At 41.8% G+C, this 24,088-nt stretch overlaps 3 protein-coding genes across 3 annotated transcripts; 2 read left to right on the top strand and 1 right to left on the bottom strand.

Annotated features, from left to right (window-relative positions):
• Nucleotides 1–102: 102 nt before the first annotated feature.
• Nucleotides 103–4,744, top strand: LOC124658017 (serine/threonine-protein kinase prp4-like). The gene is made up of 12 exons (XM_047196469.1): nt 103–244; nt 360–1,318; nt 1,417–1,598; nt 1,709–1,941; nt 2,030–2,098; nt 2,315–2,387; nt 2,826–2,982; nt 3,066–3,357; nt 3,576–3,690; nt 3,820–3,983; nt 4,114–4,188; nt 4,270–4,744. Exons 2-12 carry the CDS (start codon nt 411–413, stop codon nt 4,456–4,458), a joined length of 2,457 nt encoding a protein of 818 aa, XP_047052425.1. The 5' UTR covers nt 103–244; nt 360–410; the 3' UTR covers nt 4,459–4,744.
• Nucleotides 4,745–12,870: 8,126 nt separating this feature from the next.
• LOC124655299 (microtubule-associated protein 70-1-like) lies at nt 12,871–16,410 on the top strand. Its single transcript, XM_047194218.1, is given in 12 exon segments — nt 12,871–13,057; nt 13,191–13,276; nt 13,716–13,781; nt 13,865–14,035; nt 14,128–14,298; nt 14,375–14,530; nt 14,645–14,791; nt 14,944–15,015; nt 15,121–15,588; nt 15,684–15,744; nt 15,747–15,870; nt 15,972–16,410. Coding segments are annotated over 12 exon segments (1,731 nt in total). The 5' UTR covers nt 12,871–12,885; the 3' UTR covers nt 16,009–16,410.
• A 2,783-nt stretch (nt 16,411–19,193) lies between these two features.
• On the bottom strand, nt 19,194–22,861 carry LOC124655633. The gene is made up of 5 exons (XM_047194496.1): nt 22,405–22,861; nt 21,820–22,052; nt 20,518–21,724; nt 19,985–20,220; nt 19,194–19,847 (listed from the first exon to the last, which is right to left on the bottom strand). The coding sequence occupies exons 1-5, from the start codon at nt 22,859–22,861 to the stop codon at nt 19,194–19,196; spliced, it is 2,787 nt and encodes a 928-aa protein (XP_047050452.1).
• Between the last annotated feature and the right edge of the window lie 1,227 nt (nt 22,862–24,088).

The following is a 24,088-nucleotide window of genomic DNA, read 5'->3' on the forward strand; positions in this document are numbered from 1 at the left end:
AGGAGGGGGAGATACTGGACGACGCCGCCGCCGTCTCTACGGATCTCGCCGCCCCGCAAGCCGCCGCCCCGGTCTGTCCCCTTCTCTCCCCACCCTATGTCTTCTCGATTTTAGGAATTGCAATGCGTTAGCACGCGCTCTTCAGTTGTTCAGGCGCCCGCTGCGCTGCCCAGCCAGGGGCAAGTCTAAACTAGGCAAAACTCTCGAATGAATCGCTCGGGAACAACTGCTCGAAACGGAACTAGTATGTAGTTTTTTCTTCTTCGATTTATTGTATTTCCCCCCCATGCTGCTTGCTTGCTACCCTCTAAAGGCCGCGAAATTTACTTACCGGAGTTTGATGTGTATGTCGAGTGCAGGATCTCTCTGGTGCCGATGCTGTAGGAAACTCGGCCGTTGAGGCAACCGAGATGCATGCTCCGCGCCTGCCTAGTCGCTCGCCCTCCAGAGACCAACACATGACTGAAAGCGGAGGTATCTTTTCCAGCGATGCAGAGAAAGCTGAGCACGGTCAAATGGTGTCGAAATCTCCGGAACCGACAAATGACAGGGAGGGAAGGAAGCGCAAAGATGAGAATCACCGAACTTCATCTTCTAATAAAGATTCTTACCACACCAGAGTATCTCCTTCCAAGAGGCACCACGCTGGAGTCCATCACTCGAGGTCCGGGGAAGCTGATGCCAAGGCTAATAATGGTGTGCGGGCGAGTCCGAGGGACGAGCCCGACGATAGGAATGGGTTTGACAGGCAGTCAACCAGGACGCGCCGGGATGAGAGGGAGAGGAGCAGCAGCCGTGTCGGTCGTGATGGGCATGGTGACAGGCGTGATAGCCGGGAAAGATACAGGGATGAAAGAAGGCACAGCAGCAGTGCTGTGGATAGAGACAGCGTTGTTGACCGTAGGCACAGGGAAAGGAGCAGCAGTCACAGTAGACCTGAACCAAGGGAAAGCGCACGGCACGCTCGTGAGGAGAGCAGGGAGAGGGAAAGGCGCAGTGGTAGTTCAAGGCATAATAAGGACCATGAGAGAAGGGATACAAGTAAGGACAGTTATGGCGCGGCTGGTGCTTGGCATGAAAGGGATAGAGGGAGGGATGATAGAGACAGGGGGCGGCATAGGGATATGGAAAGTGAAACTCGGAGAACCGGAGCTGGCGAACGCAAGGACAGAGTTATTAGCAATAGTGATTGGCACAGGGATTCTACACGCTCGAGATATAGCACATCTGATGTTCATAAAGACAGGTCGAGGTCTGGGGATAAAGGTAGAGATGCAGACAGTAGAAGCCAGCGATCTAGAGATGAACATTCTTTGAAGTAAGGCCTCTTTCACATGATCTGCTATCCTTCTCTGCTTTGCTGCTTTTTTTTAAAATCTTTATATACTTATTGTACTTCTGTCCTCATGGTATTAGGGAAGAAGATGAAGAAGACTACCAAGAGAAAATTGAACAACAGTTAGCAATGCAGGAAGAAGATGACCCTGAAAAGATTAAGGAGGAAGCGAGGAGGAGGAAAGAAGCTATTATGGCAAAGTACAGGCAGCAACAAATACAGAAGCAGCAACTGGAATCATTACCTAGAAGCAATGATGAAGGTAACATGATTATCTAAATTTGGGTTACTTATTCATGACCAGCATACATGTACTGTTTTATGTCCAATTTAACTTACATTTTAGTGACAAACGAACTTTTGATTGCACAGAAGTAAGAGCAGTGGATGGAAATGAGGCTGTGGATGAGAAGGATGATAATGATAGCAATTCTATGGACAATGAGGAAGCCGAAAACAAGCTAGATTCTTCAGGTGCATTTGCTGGTGAAGTAGACTTCACTGTGGTCAAATCTCCTGCACATGGTGCTGTTTCTTCCCGTGCGGAAGCCTTACTTAATGAAGGGACAACGGGTGTTTCAGGCCTTGGTGAGGGTACTCCAAAGGTAATTTCGTTCTCTTATCCAGCTACATAGTTTATGCAGTATATATCAGACCGAGCAGAAAATTTATGTTGATCCTTCTAATTTTCAGAGTGAGAGATCACCAGATATGTTTTGCGATGATATTTTTGGAGAATCGCCTGCAGGATTTCGTAAACTGGTATGTTTCTTATCAGATTTGCTTTTATTATGTCAACACAAAGGTCAAAGAAATATACTTCACCATTCTGATTAGAAGTCATAGGAGAAGGGTTACTTGTAAGTGTTGCACCATGACATATGGTTGAACTTCGATGAGAAATATACTATCCCAGTGACCCAGTGTCAAATTAACACGGCCTTCTTTTTATTAATCTCAAACCATTTTGTTGTGCAGGACAAGGGAGATGGCTTGTGCGTTGAGAAAAATGCTCTTCATGACAATTGGGATGATCCTGAGGGTTACTATAGTAAGTTCTGCTAATCACCTTTCCCCTTTAGTTTCTTTCTTTGTTAAAATGCAGTCTTTCTTTGTTAAAAGGCAGACACTGTCTCCCTATACTTGTCTATTCAATGTTTTCGAAAACGAAGCCCTCACTTTCGATAATTAGCTTCACATATGCAAACATGAGCTGACCTCAAAACTGCTGTGGTCTTTTCTGAACTCAATGTTAAAAGGCGTCACATCGTTCGACAGGAACCCACCATGGTTGGTCACAAGGTTAAACTCAAAACTGCTGTGGTCTTTTCTGATTAGTTACAGACCTTCTTTAAATGTAGCCTCTTTTATTAGTTTTGAACTTCTATTTATAATCTTTATATAATATTAAAGCTGCATTAGGAACTTTTCTTACTGTTTCCTCTAATAAAAACAATGCTTGTCGCCTTATATTTGCAAATCTTTACAGCTCACCGGTTTGGGGAATTGTTGGATGGCCGTTATGAGATTACAGCTGCACACGGGAAGGGGGTATTCTCAACAGTCGTCCGTGCAAAAGATCTTAAAGCCGGAAAAGATGATCCTGAAGTAGTTGCTATTAAAATCATTCGCAAGAACGAGACAATGTGAGTTAATCCATAAACATGTTTTGTGGTCGGTTCATGTACGTTTCATCTTGGAGGACTTAATTCACTATCTGTTACTACAGGTACAAGGCCGGTAAGCAAGAGGTTTCAATATTGGAAAAACTGGCAAGTGCGGACCGTGAGGACAGACGACACTGCGTGCGGTTTATTTCTAGTTTCATGTACCGGAACCATCTTTGCTTAGTTTTTGAATCTTTAAATATGAATCTCCGTGAGGTACTAAAGAAATTTGGTCGTAATATTGGGCTTAAGCTGACTGCTGTGAGGGCATATTCAAAGCAGCTCTTCATCGCCCTGAAGCACCTGAAGAACTGCAAAGTTCTGCACTGTGATATAAAGCCAGATAATATGCTGGTATGACATCTTGCTTTGCATGTCTTTTCACTGTAGTATTATCTTTTGTAGGCTTTTGTCGAGTTTGGTTAAATATGTTTTACATCTTTAGCAACTAGTGGTGTGAAACTTTCCAAATATTTGGGTTAGGTGATGGTCTTATCCTTTATTGTGGAGCATTTATTCAGTGTTGGCAAGTTGACATCCTTTTAACTTGCACCTCTTTGATTGTATTTTAGGTGAATGATGCTAAGAATGTCCTAAAGCTATGTGATTTTGGCAATGCTATGCTTGCTGGAATGAACGAGGTCACACCTTATCTCGTGAGCCGTTTCTATCGGGCACCTGAGATCAGTGAGTTCTTTCTTCTTGTTCCTTAGTTTGCTGTGTTTGTATTGTACTGTTTCCACTCACAGGCCATCTTCATACACGTATTTGATTTTAAAAAAATGTAGCTTACTTAATGAGGTATTATTCTTGCAGTTCTTGGGTTGCCTTATGATCACCCGTTGGACATCTGGTCAGTTGGCTGCTGTCTATATGAACTTTCTACTGGAAAGGTCCTGTTTCCAGGTGCAACAAATAACGACATGCTTCGGCTTCATATGGAACTGAAGGGCCCCTTCCCTAAGAAGATGCTCAAAAAGGTAAGAAAACTATTATGAACTAGACGAATCTTCTCTTCCTTGATTCTTTATTAGCTTCACCGCTGCAAGCCTACCTACTCATGTTATACTATATAAATATTTTTCTATACTAATGTTCCCAATTTCACAGGGTGCCTTCACGATGCAACACTTCGACCAAGATCATAATTTTAATGCTATTGAGGAGGATCCTGTGACAAAAAAGGTACTGATGCAACCATATTCTCTATGGCATATATATTATAAACTTTTCAGAGTCCTAATTCTTTCTATTTTGTGTTTGCAGCCCATGAGGAAGTTGATTCTCAACATTAAACCAAAGGATTTTGGTTCTTTGGTTTCGAACTTTCCTGGAGAGGACCCAAGAATGCTCTCCAATTTTAAAGATCTTCTTGAAAAAATATTTATCTTAGATCCAGATAAGAGGATAACCGTATCGCAGGCACTTAGCCATCCATTTATCACTGGCAAGTGAAAATAAGATGTTGATTCCTCTTGACATTGTAAACTATAATTTGGGTTCTTGTCTAATGATCGGCATTTCTATCTTGTGTCCTGGCCTCCTGGGAGCTATGAGATCTGAGTACGTGGACAAAGCTTGGGATTGCGAAGAGATGACTGTCTTACAGACCTTGCTGCATGCACTTATCAGTTGGATAGGTTCTGTTGCTTGTAAGACAACTGGCCGACTGGCATTTCATTCACTGTACACAATTTTTCCTGTGGATTTACAAGATATACATGAAATCGCGTTCACTTAACAATTGTGCTCACTTGTATGTTGGGAAATCAAGTTCTATGTGTTTCTAATAGCTAGAGTGTGCAAATCTTTGGGAGTGGTTGCCATGTCTATTGACCAGGCACACTCTTCTCTTTTCTTCTGTCAACCACTGTGCTGATGTTTAAGGTTGTCTGTTGTATATGTTTGGCGGCATGGCCTCAGGCATTTACTTATCTGGTGGTGCAATGCACCAGATGTTCTCACTGCTTGACAAGTTGTTTTATTTAATACTAAAACATGCCTTGTTTGTTATTAATTTACTTGTAATTTTTTTTTGGATTTTAAGATTCTAATTCTTTTTTTCTGTTCAGGGTTTCTGCCAGGGCTGCTCCATGCACATCTTATATTATATATCCTAAAGGGCCAAACAAGGTACCCTGGTTGCTATCTGGGTAACTTATGCGTTTATAAGTAATCCATATAACGTAATTTGTTTTGTTCTTTCAAAAACTGTTTTTTTGCGGTTAATTTGGTTAAGTGGGTCATGTGTAGACACATAGTGATATTGAAATTTTGTTAGTGTTGAATAGTCACATATTTGTATGTCGTTCATTTGGTCTCTTAATACAAATTTCTTTCTATTTGGAACTGCTATGGTACAACATCTAGTGACAAAAAGTTAAATCTTATTCGTCACCAATTGCTATATTTCACCTTTCTCCACTAGTAGACGTATGATATGTGGATGGTGGAATATGTATATATAAAGTCTCTAAGATACATACAAATGTACAATGCCATATTTTTTTTTACATTATTGAAATTATGAGTCTTCTGGGAATTTCAAGTATATTGCGAATGTCCACACTATCATCGACTTTCGCTAGCTTCATTGAAATAGTTCTAGGAAAGCTTTTTTTGTTGTTTTACACCTCTCTCTCTCCATGTTGAATATCAATCAAAAGTTTCCATTTCCCTTCGTGTTATGTTATGTTATTGAGGCCCTGGGTTGGAGATTCCTGGTTGAACTAGCAACTTGTCATGGTAACCTCTTTTAACTTTGGATATGTCATTGTTTCAGTTTGCTGTTAAGAGTCCTCTCTTTGTACAGGCATTTTTCCATGTAGGTCTAGGTGTTATTTGGTAAATGGAGGATTCAGTAAGTATTTTAATGAACACTGAATTCATGGTAAGCCGTGTTTCCCTTGTAATTACCATTTCTTTTGTACTCATAAAAAATAGTTACTAATATGGATTTTTTCTCCTCCCATGTGAGAAAATTTGACATTGGATTTGAGTAAATACTTAGAAATTGCTCTCTTTCTTTTGGATTTTGTGCCTGACTTATACAAAATCATAATTCACGTGTTTCCTCCCTAGCTCCTTCCACATTAGATGGCGCCCTTTTAGTTCGCACTAAAAAATATGGATTTTTCTCCTCCCATGTGAGAAAACTCGACATTGGATTTGAGTAAATACTTAGAAATTGCTGTCTTTCTTTTCGATTTTGTGCCTGACTTATACAGAATCATAATTCATGTGTTTCCTCCCTCCGTCCTCCTTAGATGGCGCACATGTTTTTAGAGGTTCAACTTTGACCATAAATTTGACTGATAAAACATGGTTGTGTGCTAGAAAAATTATACCGTTGAATACATATATTCAAATAAAGTTGCTAATGGTATAATTTATTACCTAATTCTCATGTATTGTTGTTCAAATTGATAGTCAAAGTGTGTGTGTGTGGGGGGTGTGGGTGTCTTGACACACTGTTTGCAGTGGTACTGTCATTTCTTGTACTAACTGTTTTTCTACCTTCTATAAAACTACGGTACGCAATTGTGTACTCTCGAAAAAGTTGTAGCATGCAAAACTAGAATGCCATTTAAATGTGGGCGGAAGGAATATATGATGTGTAGTACTATTTCTTTGTTCGTGCTTTAAATATCCACTTGCATTTGAAATATTCAATAATATATTAAGAACATCATTAAATTATTTCTTTTGTGGTTAAGCAATTGCATTCATCCGATTCTGCTAGCATGTTGAACTTCTTGCCAGGCGATTCTTGGTAAAAGTTTGATGGATATGATTAGTTTTGACCTCTTTTCCTGCATTGCTGGATCTGCACTTACATCTACATTAGTTGTTTCCCAATAATAGAATACTCCCTCTGGTTCAAAATAATTGCCCAAAAGTGGATGTATCTACACACTAAAACATGTCTAGATACATCCATTTTTGGGCAATTATTTTGAATTGGAGGGAGTACTAAAACATGTCTAGATACATCCATTTTTGGACAATTATTTTAAATTGGAGGAGTACTAAAACATGTAGATACATCCATTTTTGGGTAATGTTGTAGTAGCATTAATATCTGCTATCCTTTCCCTTCAAAGGACATTTGCATGCCATTGTATTTTAATATATCTAGTTCATGTTGTTCTTAAAATGAAATATATTTCACTTGGTAAAACTTCTTCGCATAGAGTTAAGTTTTGTGGACGTAAAACAGTTTGCTGCCCTGTCCAGTTGAAGTTCTATATCTTTCTTGCTCCTGCCAAAAGAGTTGTTTGGGATATGGCTTTACATATTTATAGCTGGTTGAAATCCTCTGGTCAGCTTGTTTACCCACGTCTAAGAACCAATGTCACAAGGCCTGTTTTTGGAGTGTGAGCAGGGAACTGATGGCACCTAGCCTGTTTCCGGAGTGTGGCCAGGACGTGGAACTTTGAATTATAAGATGGAATCTATATGGTTATTATATTCGTATGTTTATTATGTTACACGAGCAACACGATTATTATCCCTAGGGTATGGAGAAGTTATCAGTAAAAAATCCAACAAATCCGTGGTTTACCTGTATTTCAAAGATGGCAGGCACTGTGTCAGTGGATGGTTGGTGATTCTTTTTGGCTGCCTTGCATGCTTGATTGAGGTGCCTGTTTGGTATGAATTGATCGATTCAGATTCTGTGCTGAAGCAGATGTACATATACAACACGTTTTGTTGCTTGAAGTTTGTTCTTTTTTTTATTGTACTCCGTATTATTATTATGTTCTTTGGGTTGCTGTATGATCAATAAGCTGTAACCTGGAGTGTTTTAGCGTCTGACTTGTGGCATGTGGAGCTATTATCATCTCTTTCCATGCTAGATATTGAAATCCATGTGCTAAGGCTTATGATACATATTTGTTATATTGCCATGTGTTTTTGTTTGGGAAACACCTATCAATGTCAATGCTGCCACCATGACCAAATTGATCGCAGTCATACGTGTGATGATATTGTAGTGATGTCCAAAAAGCAAGATGAACTTATTTCCAACTTTTATCGAGACCTTTTCTGTGCCAACCGAAAAGTTCCTTAGCTTCATAGTTTGCCACATTCATAGCCATAAAAATAAAGACCATCCTACCAGGCCATCCTAACTGAAGGAGTTGCGAAGGTTGCTTCAGTCTCAGCTGCAATGGCCGTGTCACGAATTGCAGCAACTATGTAACTGCGTTGTAGTCCTTTTAGCTCGAACTTTCAAAAAACTACTCAGCAGCAAAATATGATGCAAAAAATCATTTGCAATCAATTATAAAAAAAATTACGACCTCACTTGCAATTGAGAAAAATCTCATTTGCAACGTGACTTATAATTGGAAAGGTCCTAGTTGTAGTATATTCCCTCTAATTTAGTCTACATTCTAGAAAAAATGAGACAAATAAGTATTGTATTTGTTAGTACTACTTAGATACTCCCTCCGTTTTGAAATAGTCTACATTCTAGCCCCAAAATTTGTTCTGAAATACTCTACATTCTAGCTTTAAGTCAACAACAACACTGAAAACGATGTGGTTTAACTCTTTTTATTGGTTGTTGTTATTTTTAATGTAGCTTGAATTGGTTGTTCATATATCTAAGTAGTACTATTAAATGCAATATTAGTTTGTCTTATTTTTTAGAAGGTAGACTAAATCAGAACGGAGGGAGCATGTGAACAACCTCTGTTCTGATTTAGTTTACATTTTAGAAAAAAAAATGAGACACATTAGTATTGCTATGTGAACAACTAATCAAAATCAAAGCTACATTGAAAATAACAACAACGAGAGCAAAACCAATTTGTTTTGTGTTGTTGATTAAAAGCTAGAATATATAGAGTATTTCAGAACAAAATAAAATTTAGACCTAGAATGTAGACTATTTCAGAATGGAAGTAATAACTTGTAACCGGTAAAAAACTTAGTTACATCCTGATTTACACGTGAAAAATATATAGTACTAGATTAGTACAAAATTTCTGACACTTTATGGATCGTAGTGAGCATTTGAAACATTTCAACTGAAAAAAAACACCTGCAACCCGATTTGCAATTAGCATCTTTTAGTTACAATCACACTTGTAACTAAAACAAATCACAATTGCAACCTGATTTGTAACTCAGAAAGGAAGTCGTATAATGGCATCGCAATTTTTGTAAAAAAGTACTACTCCCTTTGTTCTAAAATACTTTTAGATACATCTGTATGTAAACAAAAGCGTGACATTTTGGAGCGGATGAAGTATGATAAGCTTTCTTTTTGGGACTAGTTAATGTCCTTTATATATTCAAATCGAACTCCAGAGGAGGGGCAAGGAACCAAATATGGTGACCTACATTCAAATCTTGCCAAAACATGGGCTTCTTTGTTGCGATCTCTACCCTCATGCGAGAAAAATAGTTGCATCTGTTCAGCCCGCTTTTACCTCATGCAACATCGATCCAAAAAACCCCCATATATGGGATTTTTAGTGCTTGGATCACTTCCAGGCAGTCCGAGGCAACCTACAGATCTCCCACTTGCAAGTCGGTGGCCATATCCAAAGCCTCCCTCATGCCATCACTTGCCAAAAAAACACCGCTCAATGAGGGGGGGGCGCTACAGGCCCAAAACCTGCAACCCTTCTTTCTATATAGGGGTGCCCGAGGCACCTCACCCTGTCATTTTGTTGCTTATTCCCCTTAGGTCGAACTGTTTGGTCTTTACTACGAAACCTGCAACCCTTCTTTCTATATGCGGGTGCTTGAGGCACCCCATCTTGTCATTCTGTTGCTCATTCCCCTTATGTCGAACTGTTTGGCCTTTACTTCGGAGCGCCCGCTCACGCTTCGCTGACCTATCGCGTGGTAAAGAGAGGAGAGTACGAAAGAATTGTAAGCATAGCAGACCGCGTAAATATTCTAAATATGACAAGTCCACCATGGATTTGATAATAAGGAAATGAAGAATGGGAACAAAATGAAATAAAGCATTTCTAGCGGACGAGCTTCTCCCAATTTTGTCTGGTAATAAAAATAGCACGGCTTGCTTTCATCAACACTCCACTTTTTGCTCTGTCCATGCACCGTATGAATTTCCTATTTCATGAAAATAACAAGTTTATGAATATGGCCAAGTTTTTTCAAAATAAAAATACACCGTGATAGGTTGGGAACTCATGCCATGTCATAAATTTCATGCAAGGTATCCCCTTGAAATGAAACATGACAGAAGTTCATACAATATACAGTAAAAACAATGATAACCCATGTATCGGCGTCCCTACCATGATAAGTCAAGCCCGCATGATGGTGAACATGAAAAAATATTGGTCAAATTCTGCCGAAACAACTTTGGCCATCCAAATGTGTGTAGCCTTGGCTGAAACCTATCACCGGCCTAGTTGTCCTTTTCAGTTGATGGATCTTACCTAGAAGCACATGTCGCCATTGGTGATGAGATGATCTTACATTGTGAATTAGGAGAAGTAATATTTTCTTACCTTGGTGATACATGTTCAACAACGAAGACATATTACTTGGGGTGTAAGCTTGGGAAGGGAAGGACATATTAACATTGGCTCTCCAATGGTTAGAATGGCTGCTCTCTCTTCAAACAATTCAAATGCTTGCTAATCTTTCATATTTAGTTTCAACAAAAGGGATGCTAGCTCATGAAAATCTTGGATCATCACGAAGAATAATAGGCTCAAAGGAAAACGAGCATGAAGATCAACAAAGAACATAACAAAGTTGTACATTGCTTAGCTAACCACCACAAACTTTCGCGCCGCGATCCAGACTCCATCTCTTGTTTAGTGTTAGCTGAGTGTAACTCCATGGGGGGAAGCTACATGCCCAACAGTAGCGGAGGTAGAATCGAATTTTAGGTGTGGCGGAATGAATATGTGCTAAGCAAAATTAATTGACCTATGCAAATCTACACATACATACTATACAAAATATATAAATTTAGGTGTGGCATCAGCCAGATTTTGCCAGATAGCTAGCTCCGCCATGCCCAAAACCTTCGACCCTTCTTTCTATATGGGGGTGCCCGGGGCACCTCATCTTGTCATTTTGTTGCTCATTCCCCTTAGGCCGAAGTGTTTGGCCTTTACTTCGGAGCGCCCGCTCACGCTTCGCTGACCTATCGCGTGGTAAAGAGAAGAGAGTACGAAAGAATTGTAAACAGAGCAGAATGTAAAAAGATTTTAAATATGACAAGTCCCCCATGGATTCGATAATAAGGAAATGAAGAACGGGAACGAAACAAAATAAAGCATTTCTAGCGGATGAGTTTCTCCCAATTTTATCTGGTAATAAACTCATACCAACACTCCACTTTTTGTTCTGTCCATGGAGCGTATGAATTTCCTATTTCACGAAAATAACAAGTTTATGAATATGGCCAAGTTTTTTTAAAAGAAAATTACACCGTGATAGTTGGCAAACTCATACCATGTCATAAATTTCATGCAAGGTATCCCCTTGAAATGAAATATGACAGAAGTTCATACAATATACAATAAAAAATAACGATAACCCATGTATCGACGTACCTACCATGATAAGTCAAGCCCGCATGATGGTAAACATGAAAAAATGTTGGTCAAATTCTGCCGAAAACAACTTTGGCCATCCAAATGTGTGTAGCCTTGGCCGAAACCTATCAATGCCTAGTTGCCCTTTTTGGTTGATGGATCTTATATAGAAGCATATGTCTCCATTGGTGATGAGATGATTTTACATTGTGAATTAGGCGAAGTAATATTTTCTTACCTTGATGATACATGTCCAACAACCACGACACACTTGGGGTCGAAGCTTGCAAAGGGAAGAAAATATTAACATTGGCTCTTCAATGGTTAGAATGTCTGTTCTCTCTTCAAGAAAATCTTAGATCATCACGAAGAATAAAAGCCTCGAAGGAAAATGGGCATGTAGATCGACAAAGAGCATAACAAAGTTGTATATTGCCTAGCTAACCACCACAAACCTGGGCGAACCAAACATTTTGGTTGCCCCACGATCCAAATCTATATCTCGTTTAGTATTAGCTGAGTGTAACTCTGAGCCCGATGAATAAAGAGTTTGTTGTTCCATATAAAATCTTTACTAATTACATATAATATCAATTGCTTATTTGAGGCATCTACAAATCCACACATATACATCTATACGCCTAGTAGATTATAGAGATTGTTGCACACCACACAAAACTTATATGGGTCTTATGTAAAATACTAATATTGCATTGACTCACCAAGGTTTAACCGCGCAACTCTAGCGAGGAATTTGGCACTTCTATGTTTGATATACACGAGGATGAGCACGCGCATGCACCGATAACCTGATATGCTCCAATTATAACTTTTTTACGAAGGAAATCAACCTGTATAAGGAAAACCCTCCCGTGGAAGAGAAAAAAGGACGGTTTATTCGATAAATGACATTATCAACTTCAAATATGTCAAAAGACATACGTCGAGGTAGCCCTAATACAAATGAAGGAACTGCTACACGATAGGCGAACAAAGATAACACATCTCTTAGGTTTTCCACCTAGAAAACAAAATGTCATGTCTTCACAAATTTCTATTTTGCTGGTCTAATTTGACAAAATAAAAGAAAGCCATTACTCCTATTATTGGTTCAGTAGAAAGTCCACAAGGTCAAATCCAAGAATGAATGGTCACATGGCGGTAACATGGACAGTCGAGTGAGTGAGTGAGTTAGCAAATGACAATCCTCTCCTCGTCACTGTCTGTCATCATGTGGCCTCACCGCCATTAACACGCGCTCTCTCTTCTCCTCTCCGCCCCACCGAGCTCCGAGGGAGGACGCATTGCGACTGGGATTTGCTGGCGGGCATTGCCGGCGGCCATGGCAGATCCGTACGGCGACGGCGGCGGCGGCGGCAGGGCGATGAAGCAGCCGCCGCAGCAGCGGCAGGCCCGGCTGAAGCCGGCGCTGGAGATGGAGGACCTCATCAGCCTCCTCCACGGCTCCGATCCTGTCCGCGTCGAGCTCACCCGCCTCGAGAACGACCTCCACTGTAAGCTCCCGCCTCATCTCACTAACCCGATCTGCTCTGCTCTGATCTGATCTACCAAGCTCCACTGCCGCGCGCGCGCGCGCCCAGATCTCCGACCCGTTCTTGATTGGTTGGTACTGAATTGCGCGTGCAGATAAGGAGAAAGAGCTTGGGGACGCGCAGGCGGAGATCAGGGCCCTCCGCCTCTCCGAGCGCGCGCGCGAGAAGGCCGTCGAGGATGTCAGTACTCTGCTTCTCTCTTTCACATCTTGGTAGACTACTAGTAGAAAGATCCCAACTTCAGAGCAAGCAATTATGTCTTTTTCCTGGACAAGGACACGAAAGCTCCATATGTAACTATCTTCAATGCGTACCAGCTCTGATATTGTGATAGATGATTAATTGCTTACAACTAGATAATGGAAACATGCAAGGAAGAATGGAAAATCACTCTCAATGTTGTTGTCATTGCACACGAAATGTTTTCTTCTTTCACACATCTGTCAAAGTCCCAAAATAACTTGCTTAACTTTGTCTGGATACAGAAGTATATAGACGCATTTTAGTCATAGATACGGAGCAAGTTATTTTGGGACAGAGGGAGTACTACTTTCAAAATTATAATATGTTTGTTCAACTCTCTGGACAATCCTGACTTTGCCTTCCGCGTCAATGTAAGCTTACGGAAGAACTGGCGAAGGTGGACGGGAAGCTCAAGCTCACAGAGTCTCTCCTCGAAAGCAGAGTAATGAAACGGACCAGCCCTTCCTTTTTCTCTCTTTTAATTCAACTTCAAAGTTCTATCTAACGGCATTTGGCACGCTGCAGAACCTCGAAGCGAAGAAGATCAACGATGAGAAGAAAGCAGCAATGGCTGCCCAGTTCGCGGCGGAGGCTACGCTGCGGAGGGTCCATGCGGCACAGAAGGACGATGACATGCCTCCTATCGAGGCCATCCTCGCGCCGCTGGAGGCCGAGCTGAAGCTAGCTCGTCAAGAGGTGCTTCATCCAGACTTGCCTGCAGATGTCACGGTCCCTGTTTATTCAGTGTACTCCTGCTGAAAGGCTAAGCTGTTGGTTTTCTCGTGCAGATTGCAAACTTGCAAGATGACAACAGAGCATTAGATCGCCTTACAAAGTCCAAGGAAGCAGCTCTGCTGGAAGCGGAAAGGACGGTTCAGATAGCATTAGCAAAAGCTTCCTTGGTGGACGATCTGCAAAACAAAAACCAAGAATTGATGAAACAGATTGAGATATGCCAGGTATAAGGCGTACAGTTACTAGCTGTGGCATGCAATTAGTTACGGTGTATGAGACTTTTTTTTTTTGGTTTTTCAGGAAGAGAACAAGATCTTGGACAGAATGCATCGCCAAAAAGTTGCAGAGGTTGAAAAGCTTACTCAGACTGTCAGAGAGCTAGAGGAAGCTGTTCTTGCTGGTGGTGCAGCCGCGAATGCTGTGAGAGACTATCAGCGGAAAGTTCTGGAGATGAATGTAATGTGTCATGGCTTGAACCCTTATCTGTGTATATTTCAAGATGTTTAGTGTATCTGAAATCACATTACTATATGCCAATGTATCTTACCTGCGTGTTGTTGTTGTTGTCAGGAGGAAATGAAAACTCTGGAACGTGAGTTATCTCGTGCCAAGGTTTCAGCAAACAGGGTTGCAGTAGTGGTGGCAAATGAGTGGAAAGATGGCAATGATAAAGTTATGCCTGTTAAACAATGGCTTGAAGAACGGAGGATTGTACAAGTAAGTAACGAAGGCTTCATGTGTTCTAGTTTTACACTGGTGTTGTGTAGTTCTGGATGGATATTCAAATGTGACCTTTTGTATTTTCTTTTGTTTTACCGGACTAAACTATGGCGCTTTTTGTTAATCTCTGGAGGATTATCCTTTTACAGGGAGAAATGCAGCAGCTCCGGGATAAACTTGCTATAGCAGAAAGGGCTGCAAGATCAGAAGCTCAACTGAAAGTATACATCTGCTCTTCATATTTCTCATCAAGTCCTTTTACTTGTGTCTTCCTATGAGTTGTCTTTCCATCCTCTCTTCATCATGATCTGCATCGAATATCGCAGGACAAGTTCCAGCTTCGGCTTAGAGTACTCGAGGAAGGACTGAGAATGTCTACTACATCTCGAACCAATGCAAGCGCCGCCCGTCGCCAGTCTATCGGCGCTGCCGAGAGTGTATCCAAGACCAACGGCTTTCTATCAAAGCGGCCATCATTCCATATGAGATCACCAGCATCTTCTACCACCACAACTACTCTAGTGAACCATGCAAAAGGGGCATCAAAGTCTTTTGACGGAGGATGTAGATCGCTCGACCGCTATAAGGGCCATGTAAATGGGATCGGCATGAACGTATCTACAGACTCCAGCGAGGACAAGGAGTCAAATAACTCAGATGAAAAGGAAGTTGTTGAACAGGAGGATACAGTATCGGGGATGCTGTATGATATGCTGCAAAAGGAGGTTGTTGCTCTAAGGAAGGCGTGCCATGAAAAGGATCAAAGCCTGAAAGACAAGGACGATGCAGTTGAGGTAACTTTAGCTGGATACTAGTATCAAAAGGTCCGAGTTCATTCTCTTGCATTCCTTTAGCCTGCCTCATGTTAAATGAGTGGTTTGATGTGCAGATGTTGGCTAAGAAAGTTGATACCTTGACAAAGGCGATGGAATCAGATGCCAAGAAGATGAGGAGGAGGTGGCCGCCATGGAGAAGGAGGTGGCTGCTATGCGATTAGAGAAAGAGCAGGACGCGAAGGCGAGAAGGTTTGGTAGCTCAAGTGTTTCTTCAAACAGTTCACAGCTGCCACCTGGAAGGTAGGTCACATTTTACAAGAGATATCATTCTCTTGTCTACATTTTGGAATAATTTTCTTTGCCTCAGAGTATGTTGCTCAAAGAGTGAGTGTGTATCTCAGGACTCTGCCTAGGAGCGGTTCGGCACGCAATATGTGATATGGAAAGGGAAACTGTGAGCGGATTCAAAGGACCTCAGAGCATCTCTTGTTTAGTTTAATCATGGGATCCTCTTGCTGGTTGCTTCTTGGAGAAAAGAAGATGGCATTGCATATTGCTACCAGGCAGAAGCGGCAATCCTTTGCCCAGATAGAAAATCAATCGATCAACCAGTGACTGGAGTGAAGCTAGTGTGATTGATGAGTTTTTTTTTCATATTTGTTATTGCGGAACTGGGACCCTTCGCTGCTGTTGGTGCATAGGTTTGGTGTGTGCTTGCATTTTTTTTTCCATTTGTAATCTACTCGAGAGTAATGTATGGCTGGTGTTTTGTGGTAGCCAAGTTGTGAATAACATAACATGATGATGATAGTGCAATCAAACGGGCGTCTCTTGTGTTGAGTATGGTTGCAAAATACTAATAAATAGTTTGTGGTTGGTACTATGTAATTCGTTGAAGAAAAGCTAAATAGTTTGTGTATATACATTGTTTATCTAATTTTATTTTTGATTACTCGCAATTTCATTTGTATGAAACTGACAAAACAGTGGTAAATACGCGAGTTTTCTTCTCCTAGCCGAAAGGAAGAAAAACATAGGCTAAACCGAATAACTCTGCTATCAAAACACAACATGTAGCATGAATTCCTACAGTTACTACAAGACACTCAGCAGCAGAAACTGAACCTCAAAAGATGAAAGTATCGGTTCCCGCTCTTTTCTCATGTCCACCATTGTTCATCCCTCCATCTGAAGCACTTCGATGAACCCTATAGTGCTTCGACGAAAGAACTCCGTGGTACTAGTTGCTTTGCCCCATTAGAGGAGTCCACCCCATCTTCACCAAACCCTGAAAGCACTTTAACAACTCTGCTCAAGGTGTTGTCTCCGACTTCTACCAGCAAAAGACTTGTTGCTCAGTTTATATGTAGTTGAATTCAGAATTAGAGAAGAGAGAACATCAACTTTGCGATGCATTTACCTTCGACATGGGTTCCAAAGTTTATTATTATGTGGTCTTTAAAATAAAAGACTACTGTTTGAACTTCAGTTCTATCAGCTACCGGAGGCTGGCCCAAGATTCCTGAGTATATATACTACTATTCTATCGAAAGAAGCTTCATCGGTAGATGACTCTGCTGTCATGTAATATGAACTACGACACCAACCTCTTCTCAAATTTGATCAGCATAATATAGCTCATAAGAAGAGGCAGAGACAACTTATCTTCGCCATGAACAAACTAATTGTGTATCCTCCATTAGTTTAAGAACTCAACAGCTCCTCCTAGATTGTGATAAGAAACTCGACGATATCTTTCTTCAATTGTGGGTTTTTTCTTTTCCCACGTTGAGCCATTTCTTGCCCAATATTGGACAGTTGCTCAGTCAGATACCTTTCTGAATCTGCTTTAGCCTGAGACTGCCGCCGCCTTACTATGGCATTGTATTGTATTGCTGTGCGTTCACATAAACATGCTCTTCAATTGCATAAGCAGGCGACCGTAGACCAGATGGATGACCAAATGGTGGATGCATGGGGAAAAGCACACCAAAATCTATGAGCTGGACTAGTCTGAATAGAGTGACAGCAGTATAGGAAGGTTAAGAGCTTCCCTAGTATATTGACTTAATTTTGGGCAGTCGGAACCTTTTAACCAGACTCCCAACACCGGCATTTTTTGCAACCAATTTTAGCGGATAGATCAACAAATTCCATGTAATTTCAGCGCCAACTTTGGAAGGGCGAAGAACGATAAGTTGACTTTGATGGAGGAAAACAGCCAGCTGACCACCAAACAAGCTGCCAAGCACCAAGGATTCCGTAAAAGTTTTGTGTAGAAATGCAATCGACACAATACTACAGTGCATCAGAAGGCTTGCCTGAATAACAACAGATAGCCTTGTGTTCCCTCCATTGTGCACACAAGATTAGAGTTAGATAATAACGTAAGGAAAAAGCATAACTCATCTGCTTCTGTCCCACTGGTCTGTATGGAAGAATACTCTTTCCATTAGAGGTAAACAGGCAGGGAGGGTTCACCTACCGAAAATAACAAAGCTCCATTATAAGACACAAAAGTACTATTTCCATTAGAGGGAAAAAAAATTCACCTATGAACATGGTTCAGAATTGCAGCAAACCCAAAGTGCTAAGAACCTGTAAAACAAGTGGTAACATTATAGTAAATCCCTGAAATTTGAGGAAAAGTCTACTTAAAAGCTAGTACAGTAATATAATATTGCACCGGTAACTACTCGGGAAAAACTGCTCCTGATTACTTATATGATAGCAAATTCTAGGATAAGATCCATTGAGTTCTCTTCGCACTCCTTTGTGAAAGAGTAGAATGAGAAAGCTAATGAATCTTAAACCCATTGATAAAAAGAAAAAAGAGGATAAATACTATAAATTAGGGAATAAATGAGGGTTTGGGGATAGAGGGACTTGAACCCTCACGACTTACAAATTAGACGGATTTTCCTTTTACTAGAAATTTCATTGTTGTCAGTATTGATATGTGGAATGGACTCTCTCTTTGTCCTCATCTGATTAATCCACTTTTTTAAAGACCTCAAAACTTTGAACTGAAGGATTTGATTACAAAATATTCAATTGGAATGGATTCACAATAATTCCAAAAAAAATCTGAATTTTTTATTTCATAATCATTTCTGTTTAAAAAGAACACCAACAAGCCCATGCTTACTCATTCTCCTCAGCTACAAAGCATGCATTCTCCTCATATCCTATTACGAGGATTGTATTGTATTAGATAGATAAACAAGGACAAGGAAGATTTAATAGAAGCCTTAATTTTGTACACAAATGCCAAGAATATCAATCATCAAGTAGAAGCAAACTTTCAACAAGCCCATGGTACATTAGATGTATTTCATCAAGCCTTATCATCAATTGCAATATTCAGTCTACTAAAATTGCTCACATGAGCTTGACTATATTTTGTTCAGGGAGCGCCATAGCAAATTTGTTCAGTTTTAGTAAGAAGAACAATGCTCTGCCACCGGAAATATAGTGTTGGCATACATTAGTAAGAAATAGAACCAGAAGGATACACAAATGACGATTTACTTCGCATTGCATAATATATACGACATACAGATATTTGTAGATGACATCAATCCATACGCTACTGGAAACACTAAATGAAAATACAACTTCTTTCATAACGTCGAGACAAACGCCTTGTCCTCAACAAGACGGGACCAAGCAACAGTGATCTCCAGCTCAGAGTCGCCAATGTGACATATATTCTCGGTTATATTGCACTCCTGGGCATCGATGGATACTACTACCTGACCAGCCATAGCCCCACATCGCGATCTGGCTTCTATCACAAGTTCAAGCTTTCCCCGTAGTTTTACAGAGACGACATGCCTTGCTAGATTAAGGTAACCCTTTGAACAAGTAGTCATTGCTCCATCTTGAAGCACGACTTGCCGAAACGAGGGGTCAGCAGCAATGTGTTCAGAATCAGGCAACTCCCCTTTCCTCCGAGGAAGAGAGGAGCAAACAACCCGGCCGCCATACTCAAAAGGGTTTGGGCTCCCTTCAGGAACACGGACACGGATACCCACGATGGTTGCCTGGACTGAGGCTCCAAGTGTCTCTGCGCTTAACACCATTGTGCAGTAGTCTCCTTCCAGAGGGGTATATAGAGTGCGTAACCCTTGATAACTGCTGCTGTAGTACCAGCGATGTCTCATCAACACACTATCTTCAGACTTTGTTGTGCCCTTCACTTTCAGCTCGATTTCCACATAAGCAGGTTCAGTCACAATTGCACGAGACGGACCAGTCAGGCGCAAAAATGGATCCTGCATTTGACGTTGATTATTCAGTTTTGCATTATTTCTACTTCTTGCCTAATTGTTTAGTGCTTGATATGTGTTCTTAACTACACGCTATCCTTATCAGGAAACAGAAAATAGAAAGAAAAAAATGCTATACGGACCTCTGGAGTGAGTATTTGGCAGTTATTCCTCTGACGCGAGAAGAGAATGTTGCGATTGCGGTCCACCGTGTCTCTTGCAGCAACCACGCCGTACACTTGCAGCGGCCAGTTCAAGCCAGAATCATCTTCTATATCTGTGACTTTGATGGAGTATATCTGCAGAGTGCTATCGACCAAAGCACCACGTGGGCGGTGTCCCGGTGTACTGTGTGTAAAGTGCATCGGACTCAATGATGCTGCAGCCATCAATCAAAAAGGAAGAGTATTTAGAGAATTCATTCCGCTGGTACAAGGAGTAATAAAGTAAATACCTTCCCTTATTGAACAATGAACGAATGATACCAAATGCAGTAGGAAACAAATGAGCAGATAAGTGGCATGAACAAATGTTTAGAGAATTCATTCGCCTGGCTACTAGGAGTAATTACGTAATTTCCATCCCTTATTAAAGAATGAATGAATGGTACAAAATGCAGTACGAGAGAAGAACACAATGATGAGCAGATAAATAGCGTGAATGAATGTTTACTTACTCGTCTCTGTGAAGCTACCGCAAAATATGGACCAACTCAATACCCAGCCCTGGCGGTACCACTCAAAGTACTCCTCCTCAGTCTGCGTCTTATCGCTATCTTCGTCTTCCTCTCCCATCTCGTTGGCTTCCTCTATCTCCAATTTAATGTCTGTGGAAGAGGAAATCCTCGGTGACACCTCATCCTTCACCTTGGCTGCCTCCAGAGTCTCCCTGGACAGCTCGGAGAACGATTGGGATTTCAAGGTACGCTTGTAACTAAGAAGCCCCATCTGCTCCAACCAGGTGCAGAACTGGTCCAACCCATTGAAGAGCGCATTCGGTCCGTATTTGTCGTGCCTGTTCTCCATCATCCGCAGCAAACTCGTCACGTCTCTGTACATGTTATTCATGTGGATCTGGACCTCGCTAATGCTATAGTCGCTGATCCTCAGCTTTGGCTCGGCTTTGAGCTTCATGGCATTCTTGGAGATAAGATCGAGTAAGGAGTAGATCTTCGTGGCCGACTGGCTCTTCAATGTTGCCTTCATCCGCTGGATCCACTTCGTTGTATGCTCGAACGCCTGAACATCGTCATCCACACATTCTTCCCTCCTCGAGATACACCGCTTGTCTCGAATCAGCAGCGACCAAGCAATAGTTACCTCCACCTCATAGGGGCCAAGATGACATATGCCGCGGCTTGACTTGCATTCCTTGGCCGGGAAGAAGACATGGCCACGGAATTTGGGCGAACGGATGATAACCCTCAGCTCTCCGTTTAACTCTACAGAAACAACACGCCTTGACAGATCAAGGTAACCATCACGGGAAGTGCTAGCCGCCGTCACTTGATCTTGAAGTACAACCTCTTCCTCTTCTTCTTCTTTAGGTTTAACAATTGGCCCCTTGGCAACACAGCTAACTTTACCACCATGTTTAAAAGGCCATGCCCTCTTCCTCCAGTTGATAACACGGACAGCCACTATAGTTGCCTGGACCGTGTTTTCCAACCTGGCACACCGTAGCATGATTTTGCAGTGGTCATTACCGAGCAGAGTGGTCTCACTAATATTACCGCCGCCGCCGTAGACGAAGGTCTGACGCATCAGCACTCTATCTTCTGATGCCTTTCTTCCGCTGCCCTTTACTTTCAGTTGGATTTCCAAGTCAACAGGGTCTATAGCAACGATTGCACGAGACGGGCCGGTCAATTGCAAACACGGATCCTGCAACAATTCCCATCCGGTCCGGATATATATATAAGAAACAAACGAATAGAGATGCAAGCAAAAGGAAGTAAAGAGAAACTGCGCGCGCGGACCTTTTGAGTGAGTATTTGGCAGTTTTCCCTTGCACGGTGGAAGAGAATGTTGCGATTGTGATCCACGGTGTCTCGGGCGGCAACCGTGCCGTACACATGCAGCGGCCAGTTCGACCCGAGAGCTTCCTGGTTTACCTCTTGGAGTTTGAGAGAGAAGATCTGCAGGGTACTAGCAACGACAGCGGCGTCACCCGGCTGTGTAGCGTGTGTGAAGTGCATAGGACTCAATGACGCTGCAGCCAGCCAGCCAGCCACCGGTAAAAAACATTAGGACTGGTCACTACAAGTATAAAGTAAAGTATAGTAAAGCAAACCCCTTGTTGCTAAGTAATCTTCATGGTTACAGGTACGGGTGGGCAAACACGGTGTCACAAGGTTTCACCTGCTTGAGCTTAGTTCAAAATTTTGTACTAAACTGGAAATAAGATTTAGGTTTGTAAAGAAAAATGAACTAGGCGACACTGACCGGTTAGAAGGGTTTAAAACGGTGTGAGTTTCGCACACCCCTAGTTTGAGGGATGCGGCATTGTGTGAAGGAAGTAATAAAGCAACGTAATAAGGGAGGCACACAATGAGTATACTCACTCGTATCATCATCTTTGTAGGTTGTGCTGAACAATTTGTACAAATTCGCTAGGAAGGCCCTGGAGCCCATATCCAAGAATTGGCCGGTCTGCATCACCGTCCCCTCGTTGGCTTCCTCAATCTCATTGGCTTCCTTAATCTCTGACAATTTCGTATCATCTGTGGAAGCGGAGGCTTCCTCCATGGTTTTTGCAGAATTCGCCCTGGAAGATGAATCAGCGTCATAGAAGAAAAGCCAAGAGGCTTCCTCAATCTCGTCCAATTCTGTTGTCTGAGTGCCCATCTCATTGGCTTCCTCATCAATCTCTGATGACAATTTCGTATCATCTGTCGAAGCGGAGATCGAGTGGCCCTGGCCCCCACCACTGGCTTCCTCCATGGTTTTTGTAGAATTCGCCCTGGAAGATGAATCAGCGTCATAGTAGGAAAGCCAAGAGGCTTCCTCCTCCATTTCCATGGTGATCGATCCTCAGTCTGGCTGGCTTCCTGTAGTTGGATTCTGCAGGTCTTCAGTTTTACTCTTGTCAGGTTGTCTTTGAACAGATCGGAGATTGGTTTGGAACCGGATTCGAGTGATGCGAACCGGTCCACTGCCGAATCCAAAACGGAACCCGGCGCAAATGACGGCCTTTATGGTCTTCTGGGAAGCGACGCTGGGTGGTTCGTGCGGTGCTCCTCGGAGAATGGTGCGTCGGCGTTCAGCCCGTACACCGGCGGCGGCGGAGGGGCGCCACCATCGCAGACGGTGGATTTGGGGAAGAGAGGAGATGCACGTCTTTTTTTTATGTATTTTCACAACCAATACCATATACTACTAGGAGTAAGTATATTCGTGGTAAGCAAATCCAGCGATTACATAAAGTCCAAATTAAACGACAAAATCTTTAAGATTTTTTTTCTTTCTTTCATGACATAATAATGCATTTTTCTGAAAGCAGTCACCAAATAATACCAACAAAGGTTATATCCTATAATTTAAATTTGAATCGCCGCGGCAAAGCTACGTGCACACTCGCAACCACTAAAAAAGTAAATCAACGTTGGCAAAAATACCATACTAGGAAAAAGAATACCATTGGCAAGAGTACCAACACATCCTTGGAGAGCCGCAAATACGAATCATTATGGAGGACGTAGGAGTCGGAACAAATATTGCAAGGACAATTCTTCTCGCGACACCCATGAGAAAAGATCCAAAAAATCGATCTGGAGAAGCAAGATTTGAAAACTCGTACCTAAAAAAAATTGTAATCTTCAGCACCACCGTTAACGCCGAGAAGAAGGTCTCGTCGTCGAACGATCAACTAAAGATCACTTATTATAAATGTTCCCCTCTCCATGGAGGTAGATGTCAGAAACAAGACAAATACCAAACCCTATAAAACACTATTTTTATTAAAAACTCAGTACATAGATCGGATTCCCCACCCCTCCCGACGATGGCGAGGTTGGTCGAAGGAGGGAAAACTGATTTATGGAGGAGGCGTAGGTAGAGGCGACGCTAGATTTAGGTTTAGAAAAAGATGCAGTTAGTGGGAGAAGCATGTTTTCGATTAGAAACTTTACACGAGGTTCACACAAAAATAAGAGCACCACATGATTTTGGCGCTAGATTGATGTGCAAAATGGTCTTATCCTTGAGAGGGTCTAAAACTTCCGGGGATCCTAGTGGCCGCAGATTCCA

This window comes from Lolium rigidum, chromosome 5 (genome assembly GCF_022539505.1).
Source record: "Lolium rigidum isolate FL_2022 chromosome 5, APGP_CSIRO_Lrig_0.1, whole genome shotgun sequence".
NCBI lineage: Eukaryota > Viridiplantae > Streptophyta > Magnoliopsida > Poales > Poaceae > Lolium > Lolium rigidum.

Excerpts from the sequence above, each read along its gene's own strand:
- LOC124655633 (XM_047194496.1), bottom strand. The coding sequence starts at position 22,861 with ATGGAAATGGAGGAGGAAGCCTCTTGGCTTTCCTACTATGACGCTGAT. Across the intron at positions 21,725-21,819 it reads GCCAAATACTCACTCAAAAG|GATCCGTGTTTGCAATTGAC; the intron begins GTCCGCGCGCGC and ends GAATTGTTGCAG. Across the intron at positions 20,221-20,517 it reads CGGTAGCTTCACAGAGACGA|CATCATTGAGTCCGATGCAC; the intron begins GTAAGTAAACAT and ends TGATGGCTGCAG.
- LOC124658017 (XM_047196469.1), top strand. The coding sequence starts at position 411 with ATGCATGCTCCGCGCCTGCCTAGTCGCTCGCCCTCCAGAGACCAACAC. Across the intron at positions 2,388-2,825 it reads TGATCCTGAGGGTTACTATA|CTCACCGGTTTGGGGAATTG; the intron begins GTAAGTTCTGCT and ends AAATCTTTACAG. Across the intron at positions 2,983-3,065 it reads ATTCGCAAGAACGAGACAAT|GTACAAGGCCGGTAAGCAAG; the intron begins GTGAGTTAATCC and ends CTGTTACTACAG.